Genomic DNA, 16,323 nt, shown 5'->3' with positions numbered 1-16,323 from the left:
CCATAATTAAAGCCTACTAAACAAGGATTAAATCAAATAAATAGCTACACCAAAGAACTGATCATAAAATTTTTATATAAAAACAATTGTTACATGAGTAAACTACCATAAAAGTTTCACTGCAAGACAAGCTTTTAATCATCAGATAAGAAAAAGATTAAATAACTAGTCTTTATGAAGCTAGTGACACAAAACAACTTGTACAGCAAAAACTTTCAACAAAAGCCTAACGTATTATGATTCTACTGCAAAGATCTACTCTCAAGGATTCCAAAACATCCAATTTTACATTTTTCTGAATTTCCTACGATTTTCTATGGAATTTCAAAGTTTACTGCAAATATTACAAAGGAGTCCTTAGTGACACTATTCAAATGAGTCACGGCCTATTCACATAACCCCCTGAGTTTTTTATTCTTCTCACCCGAGGTCCTCGGCCGGGTCAGAGCAGAGGGGCGGTGGTTGACCGGCCAAAACCGGCGAGAGGAGTCACCGGCGGCGAGGGTGGGGTTGGGGGAAATGGAGAGCAGGCCAAGGCGAACCCAATGGTGGTCTTCTTGGGGCTCGGGGTGGTCGGATTGGATGTTCCCCGCGGAGCAGTTGCTCCGGCGGCGGAGGAGGACGGCGGAGGCGGTGCTCCGGTGAGGACTGGGCGAGGAGGAGGGGTGGGTGAGCTTCGCGGGGTCGAGGCGAAGCTAGATGTGGGGTCGATTTGGGCGGAGCGGCTGTGGAGGCGCGGCTCGACGGCGGGCTTGAGGCTCGCCGGCGTTCGGTGGAGAGGCGGCGGCGTTCCGGGGCGTGGGGTGGAGGAACTGGCAAAAGCGCGAAGGGAAAAGAAGGAGGGGGTCCTCCTGGTTTTGATGCGCGCGAGAGGAGAGGGGTTGGGGCACTGCGTTGGGCTAGCCACGGCGGATTGCGGTGGCGGCCGGCGGTGGCCTCACTGGGCGCGTGGCGCGAGATGGAGGCTCCAGCTCAAGGCAAAGGAGGGCGGTGAAGGTGCAGCGCGACGCGTAGAAGCTACCAGGCAAGTAGGAGGTGGCGCGGGGGCGGCCCTCCACGGCGGGCGGGCGGCGCACGGCACTGGCGGCGGCGAGGTGGCACCGTGGCAGCCGCGCGAAGCTCGGCGGGGGCGCGTGGCAAGCGGAGGAGGTACCAGCACGAGGGGGATGGGTCCAGAAGCATGTGGAAGTGCCACGTGAAGCGAAGGCGAAGCTGGAGTTGGCCTACGGCCGGCCCAGAGCGGCGGCGCGCGGCGTGGCGCCGTCGGTCGGCGGCGGGAGAGAGCAGAGGAGCTGGAGGAAGGGGAAAAGGACCCAAACGAAATTTCCAAAAACTCCAGGGACCAATCTGTAAACCAGCGATAACTTTTAAAATAGAGCTCAAATGAAAAAGTGCCCAACATGAAAGTTGTTCAATTTTTCAAGATCTACAACTTTGATGTTGTGCAAAAATTTATTTGATCAAAGATTCAAGAGCTAATTTTGAAAACATGGAAAGAATTTTAAATTCCAGGAACTTTGTCTTTTTCAATGTATTTTCACTTTAAACATAGACTTAAAAGCAAAATTTGCTGCCATGTAATAAATGCTCTGAATTTTGCAAAAACACCCTCCACAAAAATTATAAATGCATACTCTATTCAATATAACTGCAGAGAGGACCTTGCATAAAATCATAATTACACATAGAACCTTTTTATATTTATAAAAAGATCCTTTTTCAAGCAATTCAAGCATATGATGCATGATTTGGTTCTAATTACCCTAAATTGGCTATTTAAAAACCTGGGCCGTTACAGCCTACCCCCCTTAAAAAGAATCTCGTCCCGAGATTCCGAACGAAAAACTCTCAAGGGAAGAGGAGTAGACTAACCATCAAAGCCAACAGGACAAAGTCACAATAAAGAAGGTTGATGTTGACGATATGATCTTTTGTAGATAAGGATTGAGAACTTAGAGAAAGTTCAAGAAACAAGGTATGAATTTATGAGCGAGAGGAATTACTGTACGATTGTGTGAACTAATCAATTGTTTTTCCACACTAAAGGCTCTAGGATTTCATTCTTTGCGGCAAGAGTCGGTGGATAAAATATGAGATCACAATCACCAGCAAGTTGGCTGGAAAAGACTGGTGGATTATTCTAGTACTAACATATAGTAGGATTTTTGTAAAGAAGAGAGGACCTAAGTTCTGGTAGAATCAAGGTCTCAATTTGGTGGTGAAACCAGATAGAAAAGATATCAAGGTGAGTTTTTGCTCAAGGACATTCTTTCTCAAACTGTTGATTAAATTAAACATTATGATGCGAGATGCATATGCTCGATGACCATGAGAATGATGCATCCTCAAGATGTATGATTGCAATGCTGGTTAGTGACCTAGAAGGATATACCAAAACTCACAGTTTTTGTTGGCCGAATCAAAACCCCAAGTTAACACAATATTCAGGTCGCGAAAAATGGATTGTCGGGGTATTGCTTACACGTACCAAGATACCAGCGCGCTTCTAGTGGCACAAACGTATGGCTGCAGCACACACGAGGCCCTAGGTCCCGTCGCGGCACCATTGGTCAGTGACAGACACCAAGACAAGGTAAAAATATAGCAACCTAAATAATGTGCATGGCTAGAAAGAAAGACGGAGGGTTAGGTGATAAACGCAAAACCCTTCCCAGATGCATATGATGTTAATTGTAATTGAGCCCCCTGATGCACATGTTTAAATAATGGCCATGCAACAACCATGCTAGTAATGATCCTGCGTGTTATTCTAGTATTCTTGATTGCCACTCTTTTTAGTCTTCAAGGAGAGTTATACGAGCAAGGAGGGTAATGAGATTTCCCTTTGATATGCAAAGTAAGGGCTAGACGGTTTGAGAATAGAGGATATACCCATCATAACCGGTGCACCTTCAAGAAGATCGGATAGTGGGGTACCTCCAACCTTTCCTTGTAAACTATCCTGTCTCTTTCCCTTATTTTTGTTGTTCTGCATAGAATCTTGACCCCGTTTTGGTCGTCTAGGCTGGGAGCAGTGTCGAGCGAAGTGGTTAGGATTCCCACAATTGAAGCAACGTTTTATTTTGCCTGAACCACCATGTGGGATGAAGTCCGTGCAGGTAATTTCCCACCCAGTCAAGTCTATGTCGCTTGGGTCATGCTTGAGAGTCCGATGCTTTGCTTGGCGAGCCTTAAATTCCATCGGAGGTCGCGATGGTGGCGTTAGGGAGTCTAAGTAAACATCCCTCGTCTCCTTTATTTCTTCATTGAGCTCTTGATATTCCGCAACCAGAGGTTGGGGGACATTATACCCATCCCCTAGCTGGTGTTGCTGCTGTAGGAGTTGATAAATCTCTTGCTGTCTCTGAGCAAGTTGCTGGAGTAGTTTAGTCTGGGTAGCCACGAGTTCAGCCAGGTTGGACAGTAGTGGCTGCCCGCTAACACAAGCACTTCCCAACCCTGCAGGAGCATTGTGTGACCCTTGCACCATCTGCAATGCGTAATTCTTTCATTAACTAAGGAAAAGTTAATAGCAGCTAGAGAACACGTTTCCGAACAAAACTTTCCACATGATCAACTATAGATCAGGTCACAAACTAGGCCAATTAATTTTGTTTTTCCCAGATACAATAAAAAGGCAGATTTCTAGATAGATCTTCGGTGATTGAATAGACAGGGTTCTGGTGCTACGCTGCTAATCAGCAGAGATCAAAGAAGTGATTGGACTAAAAATATAGTCTCACAGATTCAATAGGCTAAAATTTGATGAGCACCCATGTCACAAAATTTGCAACATTTTTAGTATTCATCAAACAGCGTAGAAATGCACAAATAAAGAGATTTGGCAAGTAGAAAAGGATTAAGATCTTCCAAACTGGTAGTCCAAGTGGTACTGTTTCATCATTTGAGATTCTAAGGAATGAAAATATCACTAGACATCAAGATGGGGCTTCGGATGAAGGCATGACTAAAAACCATCTTTTTCATCCAAGGAAACCTAAGCATTTAACAAGTATGCTACAAAAATCAAAATTTCACTCACTCATGTCTTAAGCACACTAACACTTATCTTATAAGGATTCATACTAGAAATTCCTTAAAAAGCTCATGTAGCAACTTCAAATATTATGAACCACTCAAACATCAACCAGATATGTATGCACGTCCTGACCGTCCTCACAAGATAAACAATTGCCAACTAATGTTGGGCTTACGTGGTTAGCACGGTGGTATAACATAGATACGGCTCTCCCTATATAGCTAGTCGATACATTCTAACCGTTCTTATCTTATCGAATCGTGGTTAGTGTACCTGCACAAGATTGACAGAACATATATATATATATATATATATATATATATATATATATATATATATATATATATATATATATATATATATATATATATATCCAATGAACCTTTCATGCCAGCACCCATGAAAGCGTTCTCATACAGTACCGCTCACTATAGAAGCGGCAGCCATACAATTTCCGCCGTATGGCCAACGTTAACATACGCTACTTAGTGGCGTATTCACGAGTTCCTTTACTCCCAATATAGTCGACCGAGATCGGTATATTGGCAGCAGCTCAAGTAGGTCACTGCTTGAGCACAGCGTTCGGTTCGCATCGCCGACGGGAAGGTCAGACTCCCTCAGCTGACTGAGCACACTTTACTTCCAATATAGTCAACTAATCGTCGATATATTGGAAGCACCTCAAGTAAGCCACTGCTTGAGGGCAGCGTTCGGCTCGCATCACCGACGGGAAGGTCAGACTCCCTCAGCTGACTGAGGATCCTTACCATCTTACCTCACGTAGGTGCGTCGTTACAAAAATTAAGAGTTGCTTGTGAGTATGGTTTGACAAAATGTAAAGTGCTGGAAGTCAGATACATAACCATACACAAACAACCACCTAGTAATTCCCGTAAATTCCCTAGGACTTTACGTTCTATGCACAACTCTTAACGAATCCAACGTAGTTTTCCGAAATTCTTTATTGTTCCAATTTTATACGGAAAAATGGTTTTCAAGGTTCCAACACCCCTGGTGTACACTTGCAGCTCTGATACCAGCTGTGGCAGAACCACCTGAATTATCCCGGCTCAAGTGCGCAGGGCATCACCATAAAGGCAACACTAGCTCAAACGCACTTCAAACGGAACAATTCTTGGTCTGTCGGGTAACGTCCCGATACAACCACCGGTTCTCGGATCGAACAAGCATACCCCGCACGAAGGCGAGTCCAGAGATATTACAACCACAAGTTTTGCAACACAGGCATAAAATGATTACAAACCAGTTCTAAAATATTATTACAAGTACAAACTTTAAAAAGCAGTTATACAAACCATAACTTTAACTTCAGAGTTTGAAAACAGCGGAAAGAGACAACGATGGCTACAACACGTCGCAAAAGTATACCAAGCTAGCCCAAGCAAGGTATCACTCGTCATGGTCATTGCCGGCCGAAGACGAATCCCACTCTACAGACCAGCCAGGAGGCAAAGAGCAGGGATAGGTCAAACTAGCGACCTGGTCCTCAAGACTCCTACCTGAAAAAGGGTTTCAACAGCAAGGCTGAGTATTCTAATACTCAGCAAGACTTAACCGTCAACGGGTATAAGTAGCCCACTATAGCTAGACTATGCAAGGTTTGTGAGGCTCTGGTTTTCCTTTTTGCTGAAAAGCAATAAAGAGTAGATCCTTACTTTCAAGTTTTAGCTTTCAAGATTCTAGTAGATTAACCATTCTATGTAAGCAACTACTATCCAAACATGGTAGAAAACTAAGCAAACATCAAGATTAATAAATAATATTGTTGCTCTTATTACTCTGTGTGGCAAAGGGATCAAGCAGTCTCATTTCATCGTGAGAGGCGGACGATTCTGAATCGAAATTCAACCTTGCAAGGATAACCTAGCACACACGTCTGGAACACCGTCGGGTCAATCCCAAACAACCGTTGACCTTTCTTTCCGGCTTGTGGATAGGGTCACTCTCCCCGACTACAGGGCTCCAAGGTCCACCCGTGCCCGGTCCACCCTTGTCCCTTGAAGTCGTAGTGTTGATCAACAATAACATTTAAAAACCTATCTCTAAAGAGAGAGTGAAAGGTATATCCACTCCCCGGTCCAATCGGCTACTAGGCTTGCCGCGTACCATATTTACGGCATGTGGCTAGTACTTTCAAAAACTTAACCACCGCTACCACACACCGCAACCTTAGCAAGTTCATCAACACAGACGGGGTCTCACATAAAGTCATGATATCGATCACAACCCCGTCCGTCGTCCTTATATTGATAACAGAAGTAAACAAACAATTCCTATAAAGCTCGCGAGTGACAGGCAATCACTCGACTTTTACCGGTCCTATAAGCTTAGCAAGTAGTCGATCTCGAGTCTAGTGTTCAGTACATAGGTTCCTAGGATCATGCATCTAGGGTTTCAATTCAAATCCTAAGAACTGTAAATGCACAAGTAAATAATAACAGTAAATGATAATAATTTGAAATATAGGTTATGTCCGGGGCTTGCCTTCTCGGTAGTTGCTAACTATTTCAGCTCTAGGCTCTTCCGAACTTTGGTTCGGGGCTTCAGTTAGTTCAGCAGTGTTCGCTTGAGCTTCGAGATCACCTCCGACAGATTCCGGGATCAGCTCGTACGTTCCGTCCGATAAGGCAGTCGTGTCTATATGTAATGCAAGAACAACATTATAAACATACATGGGCAATCGTTTATAGAGTAGTTAAATAACAAATTTAACTACACAAGGCATCATGATCAACAGCACAAGCAAGTTATACTAACTTCATAAAATGAGTGCTGGTTGATTCCTATAGCATTTAACTCAAGGTTTGCTAATTAAATAAACAACTCAGATCACAAATAGCAATAAATTTAGCAACAATTACCCTAAACAGAGCATGAACAAACTAAGCTACCCTGCAAAAATCATGCCAAGACATGTAGCCAATTAATCACAACAATTCTTTCATTCAGATAACACCTAGATCAAGCTTGAATTATACAGGTCAAACTAGAGCAAAGTAGAAGCTCAAAATTTAACAGGAGGTTGACACAGTAAAGAACTAGTTACTGTGAAATTTTCATGATTTTATCTACACAGAAATAATTCCGAGAAAATAAACAAAACAGACATTAGTTTAGCAAGATTTATTTTTAGCCCCTGATCTAGCCATGAGCTGAAGCTCAAACTTCCTGGAAAAACTAAGCTACTCAGAAAAAGCATGCAGAAATAAATTCATGATTTATTATGAACAGAAACTATTTACCATAATTAAAGCCTACTAAACAAGGATTAAATCAAATAAATAGCTACACCAAAGAACTGATCATAAAATTTTTATATAAAAACAAGTGTTACATGAGTAAACTACCATAAAAGTTTCACTGCAAGACAAGCTTTTAATCATCAGATAAGAAAAAGATTAAATAACTAGTCTTTATGAAGCTAGTGACACAAAACAACTTGTACAGCAAAAACTTTCAACAAAAGCCTAACGTATTATGATTCTACTGCAAAGATCTACTCTCAAGGATTCCAAAACATCCAATTTTACATTTTTCTGAATTTCCTACGATTTTCTATGGAATTTCAAAGTTTACTGCAAATATTACAAAGGAGTCCTTAGTGGCACTATTCAAATGAGTCACGGCCTATTCACATAACCCCCTGAGTTTTTTATTCTTCTCACCCGAGGTCCTCGGCCGGGTCAGAGCAGAGGGGCGGTGGTTGACCGGCCAAAACCGGCGAGAGGAGTCACCGGCGGCGAGGGTGGGGTTGGGGGAAATGGAGAGCAGGCCAAGGCGAACCCAATGGTGGTCTTCTTGGGGCTCGGGGTGGTCGGATTGGATGTTCCCCGCGGAGCAGTTGCTCCGGCGGCGGATGAGGACGGCGGAGGCGGTGCTCCGGTGAGGACTGGGCGAGGAGGAGGGGTGGGTGAGCTTCGCGGGGTCGAGGCGAAGCTAGATGTGGGGTCGATTTGGGCGGAGCGGCTGTGGAGGCGCGGCTCGACGGCGGGCTTGAGGCTCGCCGGCGTTCGGTGGAGCGGCGGCGGCGTTCCGGGGCGTGGGGTGGAGGAACTGGCAAAAGCGCGAAGGGAAAAGAAGGAGGGGGTCCTCCTGGTTTTGATGCGCGCGAGAGGAGAGGGGTTGGGGCACTGCGTCGGGCTAGCCACGGCGGATTGCGGTGGCGGCCGGCGGTGGCCTCACTGGGCGCGTGGCGCGAGATGGAGGCTCCAGCTCAAGGCAAAGGAGGGCGGTGAAGGTGCAGCGCGACGCGTAGAAGCTACCAGGCAAGCAGGAGGTGGCGCGGGGGCGGCCCTCCACGGCGGGCGGGCGGCGCACGGCACTGGCGGCGGCGAGGTGGCACCGTGGCAGCCGCGCGAAGCTCGGCGGGGGCGCGTGGCAAGCGGAGGAGGTACCAGCACGAGGGGGATGGGTCCAGAAGCATGTGGAAGTGCCACGTGAAGCGAAGGCGAAGCTGGAGTTGGCCTACGGCCGGCCCAGAGCGGCGGCGCGCGGCGTGGCGCCGTCGGTCGGCGGCGGGAGAGAGCAGAGGAGCTGGAGGAAGGGGAAAAGGACCCAAACAAAATTTCCAAAAACTCCAGGGACCAATCTGTAAACCAGCGATAACTTTTAAAATAGAGCTCAAATGAAAAAGTGCCCAACATGAAAGTTGTTCAATTTTTTAAGATCTACAACTTTGATGTTGTGCAAAAATTTATTTGATCAAAGATTCAAGAGCTAATTTTGAAAACATGGAAAGAATTTTAAATTCCAGGAACTTTGTCTTTTTCAATGTATTTTCACTTTAAACATAGACTTAAAAGCAAAATTTGCTGCCATGTAATAAATGCTCTGAATTTTGCAAAAACACCCTCCACAAAAATTATAAATGCATACTCTATTCAATATAACTGCAGAGAGGACCTTGCATAAAATCATAATTACACATAGAACCTTTTTATATTTACAAAAAGATCCTTTTTCAAGCAATTCAAGCATATGATGCATGATTTGGTTCTAATTACCCTAAATTGGCTATTTAAAAACCTGGGCCGTTACAACCCCAAAGCGGGGAGGCCTGCGGCCTAATACCATCCGCATCTTCGTTACCTACCACGCGGGTCACAGAATACCTATACATCTTCCGGAAGATAGTTTGCTATGAAACTTCCACTTTAAGATGCGTGCAGAACAGAAACAAGTGGCTGAGATTCTTGCGGGCTGAGCGGATCAGCAGATTGCTTCAAAATTAGGGTGACAGGTGTCGCGACAGGGTTGGTTGAGCGGGTGGAGGTTCAATTGATTTGCTAGCTTAAAACGTATTTTTCTCTTAAACCGTGAGTCCGTTTTCGATTCCGTTTGAACCATCATGTTGTTTAGAATTAATGCAACAAAATGAAATCCCATATGAATATATTTTAAATTTTTAAAAACTCAACACTTGGAATATATACATTCAATATTTTTTATATACAGCTTCAACATCTCAATATAAAATGTTGAATTTGTTTATTGGAATTGTTGAACTAAGTCGGAATGATTGTTGAATCTTGTATATTAAAATATTGAATCTGTTAATATAATATTCCACATATACTAGGTCACATGATATTTAGAAAAAAAGATAGCATACTTACCACCTTTGTTACGTTGTGATGTGTCTGCACTGTTTATGCATGGGCTGCGGCGCCCTCTCGCTTGCTGAGGTGTCAGTTTCACGTGGGCTAGCAACATAGCATAGAGCAGGTGGGCCATTATGTGCCGTGCGATGTTTGACTTAACCATCTTCCGTCAGACATATGGATGCCCCCGCGGGTCACGGGAAAAAAAACCTACCACGCGGGTCACAAAACAAAAAAAGAAAACCCTACACGCGGGTCACGAAACGCCCCACACAAATACGTGCACATTTTTATAGTATCTCAAAAAAGAAAAAAAATACGAGTACAAAAAAGAAAAGAAATATACGTGCACATTTCCTCGCCAAAAAAAGGAAGGAAAAAAAAGGAACGTGCACGCTTCGCTCAACGCCTCTTGGCATTTGCTTTGCTTGCCTTGCCTCGAAAGCTCCAAACGCAAAGCCCCTACTCCACTTCCATTGATCCCCATCCATCCCACCACCGGACGCAGCAAGCAGCGAAGCGGAAGCGCCGGCGATGGGGTCCGGCTCCACCCGCGCCGCGACCGCCGCGGCCGCCCTCCTCCTCCTCATGCTCGCGCGAGGCGGCGAGTCCGTCAGTTTCTGGCTCCCGCCGCCGTCCGCCGGGGTAGGGGGCGAGGGCTTCCTCGGCGGCGCCAGCCGTTACCTGACGCTGGACGAGCGGTGGATGAACCAAACCCTCGACCACTTCAACCCCACGGTGTGTATCCACTGCGAACCAAACCCTCTTCGAACTTATGTTGAGGAGCCTTCTGTTGTTGGGACTGTTGGGAATCGGGTGTGCAGCTTTGAATTAGGGTACTTCTTTTGCAAATTGAAGATGCCAAGCCCGAAATCTTCCTAGTTTTCCTGGCTTGTACTTGAATGCCTTCGATCAGGCCATTTTTCTTCCTCACGTGCACGTCGTGTTACCTGGAACCTGAATGATGAACAACCAATGGCTCTTCCTGTACATGATTGCTCATAGAGCAATGTATTTATCGATGAGTGTTGGGTTCATATACCCAATCCCAATGTTACCTATTGTCTGCTTTTTTAAAAAGCAGATGTGGGGTCTCTGATCTGTGAAATCTGTGAGCAAAGTGAACTTGCTACACATATTAAATTTTGGCCCACCTGTTTACCTATCTTGCATTTGTATCCACTATAAAGATTAGTTTCTGGGAGATTCTAGTCTGCTGCAAAGCATGTGGTTTGTTGTTATCTCAAATGTATTTTGCCCAGAAGAAAACACAAGCGTAATTTGTTTTATCCATGGCATGGACCAGGAATTTATGTAATTTCTTATGTGCAGGACCATCGGCAATTCAAACAACGTTACTATGAATTTTTGGACTACTACCGAGCTCCAAATGGACCGATCTTCCTAAAAATCTGTGGAGAAGCCTCATGCAATGGAATTAGCAATGACTACTTAGCTGTGAGTTTGATGAGCATACAATTACACATCTTTGAGTTAAATGATTGGACATTCTATAGTGCAGACTCCAGTATTTACTCTAGGCTTAGCTGTGAGATGTAGTTTATACTCCAGCTGTTAGATAACATACATGTGGATGGATTGTCTAATTAGGTGATGGCAAAGAAATTTGGTGCTGCAATTGTTTCTCCTGAGCATCGATACTATGGAAAGAGTTCTCCTTTTGACAGTCTGACGACAGAAAATCTACAGTTCTTGTCATCAAAGCAGGCTTTATTTGATCTTGCTGTTTTCCGCCAATATTATCAGGTCTGCATATGTGGTCATATTATCTGTCAGTGTCCAAATGTGTGCACCCACTTGTTCTGAGCTTTTATTTCTCTGATTTGAAGGAAACCTTAAATGCCAAGTATAATCGCTCTGGGGCAGACAGTTCTTGGTTTGTTTTTGGAGGGTCATATGCTGGAGCACTCAGTGCTTGGTTCAGATTGAAGTTTCCTCACTTGACATGTGGAAGTCTTGCAAGCTCAGGAGTTGTTCTTGCTGTTTACAACTTTACCGATTTTGACAAACAGGTTAGTGATGGAACATGCCTGATTTATGCATTAAAAGTTACAATACTTTAATCTGCACCTAAAGTTCAACCTCTATATATGATTTACATCTCTGTAGATTGGGGACTCTGCTGGTCCTGAATGCAAGGAAGCACTTCAAGAAGTAACAAGGCTTGTTGATGGACAGCTTCAGTGTGGCAGCAACTCAGTTAAGCAGTTGTTTGGAGCACCAAAGGTAATCCATCTGTGACAAGAAGCGTATCTCTTTTGCTTTGACAACTTTTCAATCCTATCTTGTTTGCAATTACTTCATCTTTTTAAATTTCATGTATGCTGTCACTGAATGATGTTACATATTATGTCGACGGTTTGGGTATGCTTGAAGAGGATGCTAATTTAAAAGAGACATATAGTGGTGCTGCTGAAAAGAGTCTGCATTTTTCAATATAGATAGCAATATATCCTTCACTTCTTTTCTTCTTTAGACATTATATGAAATAACATGTTGGAGCTGAGTATTTCCATACTGCATTTTCTGGCAGACAGTTAACAGTCACATAGAAGAATTGTATGCTCATGCAAGGCTATGAACACATCTCTTTTTCTGATGTGTCTAACTTACCTGTCCTACCAATACTTCTCTTTGGTTCTAAGGTTTTGCTTATTGTTTTTCATATATGCATCTGAAAAACATGCTTAAACTTCTAGGTGTGCTGCCAATGACTGCTTGTAGGTTATTTTATGATTCCTGATTTAGCTCCTTGGATTTGTTGCATAAGGTTCATGCATTTATTTTATATACTTGCAGTTAGAAAATGATGGTGACTTCCTCTACTTACTGGCAGATGCTGCTGCTATTGCGGTATGCTCCGTGTACATCTATTTTTGACCTCATTGTTTGTTGAAAGCTATTGCAGTATTGAGAGCTGATATCATTTGCAGTTCCAATATGGTAATCCTGATGCCTTGTGCTCCCCTCTAATTGAAGCAAAGAAGAACGGGACAGATTTGGTGGTAAGTAATACCATTATTTGAAAGCAGGATTATGAAGGGTAACATTTTTCCAGAACCAATATCTGGTGACCAAGTTGCCAAAATTTCCCTTTTCTAAAAATATTTATTATTAGTAAGCACATGAAGTGGGATAGAGGGGATGTGATGATTGAGGTTTTGAATAAGATGACCTTTGTAATTTGGATTTGGATCTTTTTCGTATTTCAAAATAGTGAAAAAGTCAAATAAGAAGTGTTATGCTTTTTATCATTCTGGCATCAAGCTATATTGCCGCCGGACCTCCCCTACAATATTGTCACCGCAGTAGAGTTTAACCACCAAATTCGGGATGGATAGATTCTTATTTCAATTTTGCTTCCTAACTTTCTTGTAAATCTAGCATGCTTTAACAACTGTTATCATGCAGGAAACATTTGCTAGTTACGTGAAAGATTATTACATTGGAAAATTTGGGGCATCTGTAGCATCATATGATCAACAGTATTTGAAGAACACAACTCCTGCTATTGCTGAATCCGGTAAGTGCTAGCCCGATATTCACTGTTACCAAATATCACGCTTTAAGAGTTTAGAATGGAATTGTGTGCATGGCTATTTTTAACATTATCTAAACATTGTTTAATGTTAATTAACTATGCATTTGACTGTTGATTTTCTTTAGCATATAGACTGTGGTGGTACCAAGTTTGCAGTGAGGTTGCATATTTCCAGGTGGCACCCAAAAATGATAGTGTACGCTCCCCAAAGATTGACACAAGGTTAGTAGAGATACTTCACTCATTCATACCTTTTGTCTCTGTCATGTATCCTTTGCTTATCCTTCTTATTCCTACTACAAAGCTGCGCCATCACAATCTGAAAACGAGAACTTCCACCATCAACTTTATGATATTTAAATTGGTTTTTGTTTTTTGGAGGAAAAGTTGTCTCAGTCTAGTGACTAGGATCTTCTGTCAATGTGATGGCATATATAGACATATTCATTTACGTCCTTGTGGTTGCTTTGTTTCTAGGTACCATTTGGACTTGTGCAGAAATGTTTTTGGGGAAGGAGTCTACCCTGATGTCTTCATGACAAACTTATACTATGGAGGCACAAGAATTGCAGGTATGGCCTTTGAGCTATTATCGTCAGTCCTTGAGTTATTAGCTACTTTCCTTTACCTTGAAAATTCGAGTTGGAAAAGCTTAAAAATGATGAGGATTTAGCATGACTTGCTTTTTTGAGGTTTGCACTACTATTTATTGGTATGAGATATTACTATCAGAGTGTCATTAACACAACAATATTGTGAGGTCAGGATCAGTGAACACTAGTAAAGGAACAACTAAAGAGTTGAGTAGCCTCATCTGCAGTGCTAAACTGCAAATAGCCCCTATTTTCTCCACGCTAGGAACTTTCCGATAGTTATGATCTCTTAATTGATAATGTGGATATCCAGTTGTGTGCAATGGGCTGGGCACAATTATCCAGATTTACTGTGAGACTTCTGTAATAGTGTATCGGCTGGTCAAATAATTTCACGTATTTGAAATTAATAGATCACTTGCCTGCAGGTTCTAAAATTGTTTTTGCAAATGGATCTCAAGACCCATGGCGCCATGCTTCTAAGCAGAAATCATCAGAAGAATGTGAGTTTTTTTAGCTCTATATGTCACTTTGTCACCATTTCCCTGTTTCATATGCACTCACTATCTTTATATCTAGTATGGAAGTGGTAAATATTTTCTTTTTCGGAATGCTATTACTATGTTTATTGAAGTTTTGCTATGCCTGCAGTACCATCATACTTAATTGAGTGCAAGAACTGCGGACATTGCAGTGATCTCTCTGGATGCCCTCAAGCTCCTTCAAACATTGAAGGTAGATCATCATTCCAGTTTTTGCTTGAGCACACAGGATGGGTGGATTTCTTTATACAATTTCTGGTTTCATTGTCATCAATGGTTAAGATAACTTTAGGTCCGTAGCTTGTTTAATATGCAAGTGGCATCCAAGTTTGAGCTGTCTATTCTATGCCCACCAGGTGATTCATCCAAGTGCTCATCCCCAGAAGCTCTCAACAAAGTAAGAAAGCAGATAGTCGATCACATTGACCTGTGGTTATCGGAATGTCAAGAACAAGGTTAGTTTGGTCGATCTGGCTGTCTTGCCACTGAACTATTGTGGTTCCGAATTATGCTTGGTATTCTGTCTAACACCCCCTCTGAACTTTTGTGTTATCAAAGGACTGTGGTGCCTAGCTATGCCACCTCCAATTCAATCCTCATTCAATTTTGGCCTAAAACATTGTTTCTCTATCTGCGTTTTCAGGACATGACAAGGAGCCATCACTGGGAAGCAGATGGAACATAGCCACTATCTGATTAATCTGTGCGAGCTACAGGCATATGTTGCCAGGCCAATGCAAATATGGTTGTGTAATAGAGGCTGATGTATAATCCCGCTGGTGGCAAATAAATAAAACAGGCGGTTCTCAGCTTATTGGGATGCCCGCAGAGTTCAGGCGTGAGAGATGCCCCAGTGCCCCACCTTTGGGCTCGGACGCGTTGACCTGTACAGACATTACCAGGATTTGTAAATGTGAACGAACTGCATACAAACCAAGTTTGTCAATATACATCTGGCGCATACCCTTTAGCCATGAGAAATGACTGTAATGTTCCCTCTTCTTGGACGCAGCTCTCTAACGGGTTGTTTGAATCCACGGGTTAAACTTTAATTCCTGTCATGTCAAAAAGAATATTACTATTTTGAAGTATTAAATAAAATTTAATTATAAAAATAATTGCAGAACTATAGGGCTAAACCGCGAGGCGAATCTAATGAGGTATATTAATCCATAATTAGAGAATGGTTACTATAGCATCATTGTAAAAAATTATGAATTAATTAGGATCATTAGAATCGTTTCGTGAATTAGCATTCATCTGTCAAAATATTTTATAAATATATTTTATTTAATATTTTTAAATAGCAAGATTCTTTTGATGTGACAGAGCTAAACTTTAGTCCGTGAAAACAAACAGGGTCCAAAGAAATCTGGAAACCTCTTATTCAAGTGCCAAGTGCCACAAAACGCAGCAAGCGTTCCCCTTGAGTTGGGGACAGGAAGGAATGAACAAAGATCGGGTATTGATGAACAAGAGCTTCACCTTACCGGTGGGAACCGGTCCGGTTTGACCGGTTACCGGTCCGGTCCGGTTCCAGTTTGGGCCGGTATCGTACCGGCCCAAATTTAAAATTCAAATTTGAATTCAAAAAATGAAAAATTTCTAAAAAATTCCTAAAAATACTTCAAGGTGTGACGAATCTAATGGTGTCAAATTTTCTCAAAAATTCGTTCGTTTAACATACTTTTCGGGCATTTAAAGTTAAAACAAAAAAGAAAAGGAAAAAATGAGACGGCCCATTTGGTAAACCGGTCTAACCGGCCGGTAAACCGGTCTAACCGGCCGGTATACCGGTCCAAACCAGTTACACATACGATTTTAAATTTGGATTTGAATTCAAACCGGTCAAACCGACCGGTAAACCGGTCTAACCTGTCGGTATACCGGTACGAACCGGTTGAACTGAGTTTTTTGAATTCAAATTTGAATTTGACCGGTTTCTACCGGTAACCGGTCAAACCTG

At 42.8% G+C, this 16,323-nt stretch overlaps 1 protein-coding gene across 1 annotated transcript; it reads left to right on the top strand.

Moving 5' to 3' along the window:
- The first annotated feature begins 10,058 nt into the window (after positions 1-10,058).
- Positions 10,059-15,356, top strand: LOC120650542 (probable serine protease EDA2). Its single transcript, XM_039927701.1, has 14 exons — positions 10,059-10,398; positions 10,993-11,118; positions 11,272-11,427; positions 11,511-11,693; positions 11,791-11,907; positions 12,481-12,534; positions 12,615-12,686; positions 13,093-13,204; positions 13,348-13,444; positions 13,700-13,794; positions 14,244-14,318; positions 14,467-14,550; positions 14,714-14,812; positions 15,001-15,356. The coding sequence occupies exons 1-14, from the start codon at positions 10,195-10,197 to the stop codon at positions 15,051-15,053; spliced, it is 1,527 nt and encodes a 508-aa protein (XP_039783635.1). The 5' UTR covers positions 10,059-10,194; the 3' UTR covers positions 15,054-15,356.
- Positions 15,357-16,323: the final 967 nt, after the last annotated feature.

Source organism: Panicum virgatum, chromosome 9K (assembly GCF_016808335.1).
Source record: "Panicum virgatum strain AP13 chromosome 9K, P.virgatum_v5, whole genome shotgun sequence".
Taxonomy (NCBI): domain Eukaryota; kingdom Viridiplantae; phylum Streptophyta; class Magnoliopsida; order Poales; family Poaceae; genus Panicum; species Panicum virgatum.
Note: the sequence above shows the minus strand (reverse complement) of the source record. Positions and strands in the feature narration are given on the sequence as shown.

Coding starts and splice junctions, on each gene's coding strand:
- LOC120650542 (XM_039927701.1), top strand. CDS start 10,195: ATGGGGTCCGGCTCCACCCGCGCCGCGACCGCCGCGGCCGCCCTCCTC. Junction 11,908..12,480: donor AGTTGTTTGGAGCACCAAAG/GTAATCCATCTG, acceptor ATATACTTGCAG/TTAGAAAATGATGGTGACTT. Junction 14,813..15,000: donor ATCGGAATGTCAAGAACAAG/GTTAGTTTGGTC, acceptor CTGCGTTTTCAG/GACATGACAAGGAGCCATCA.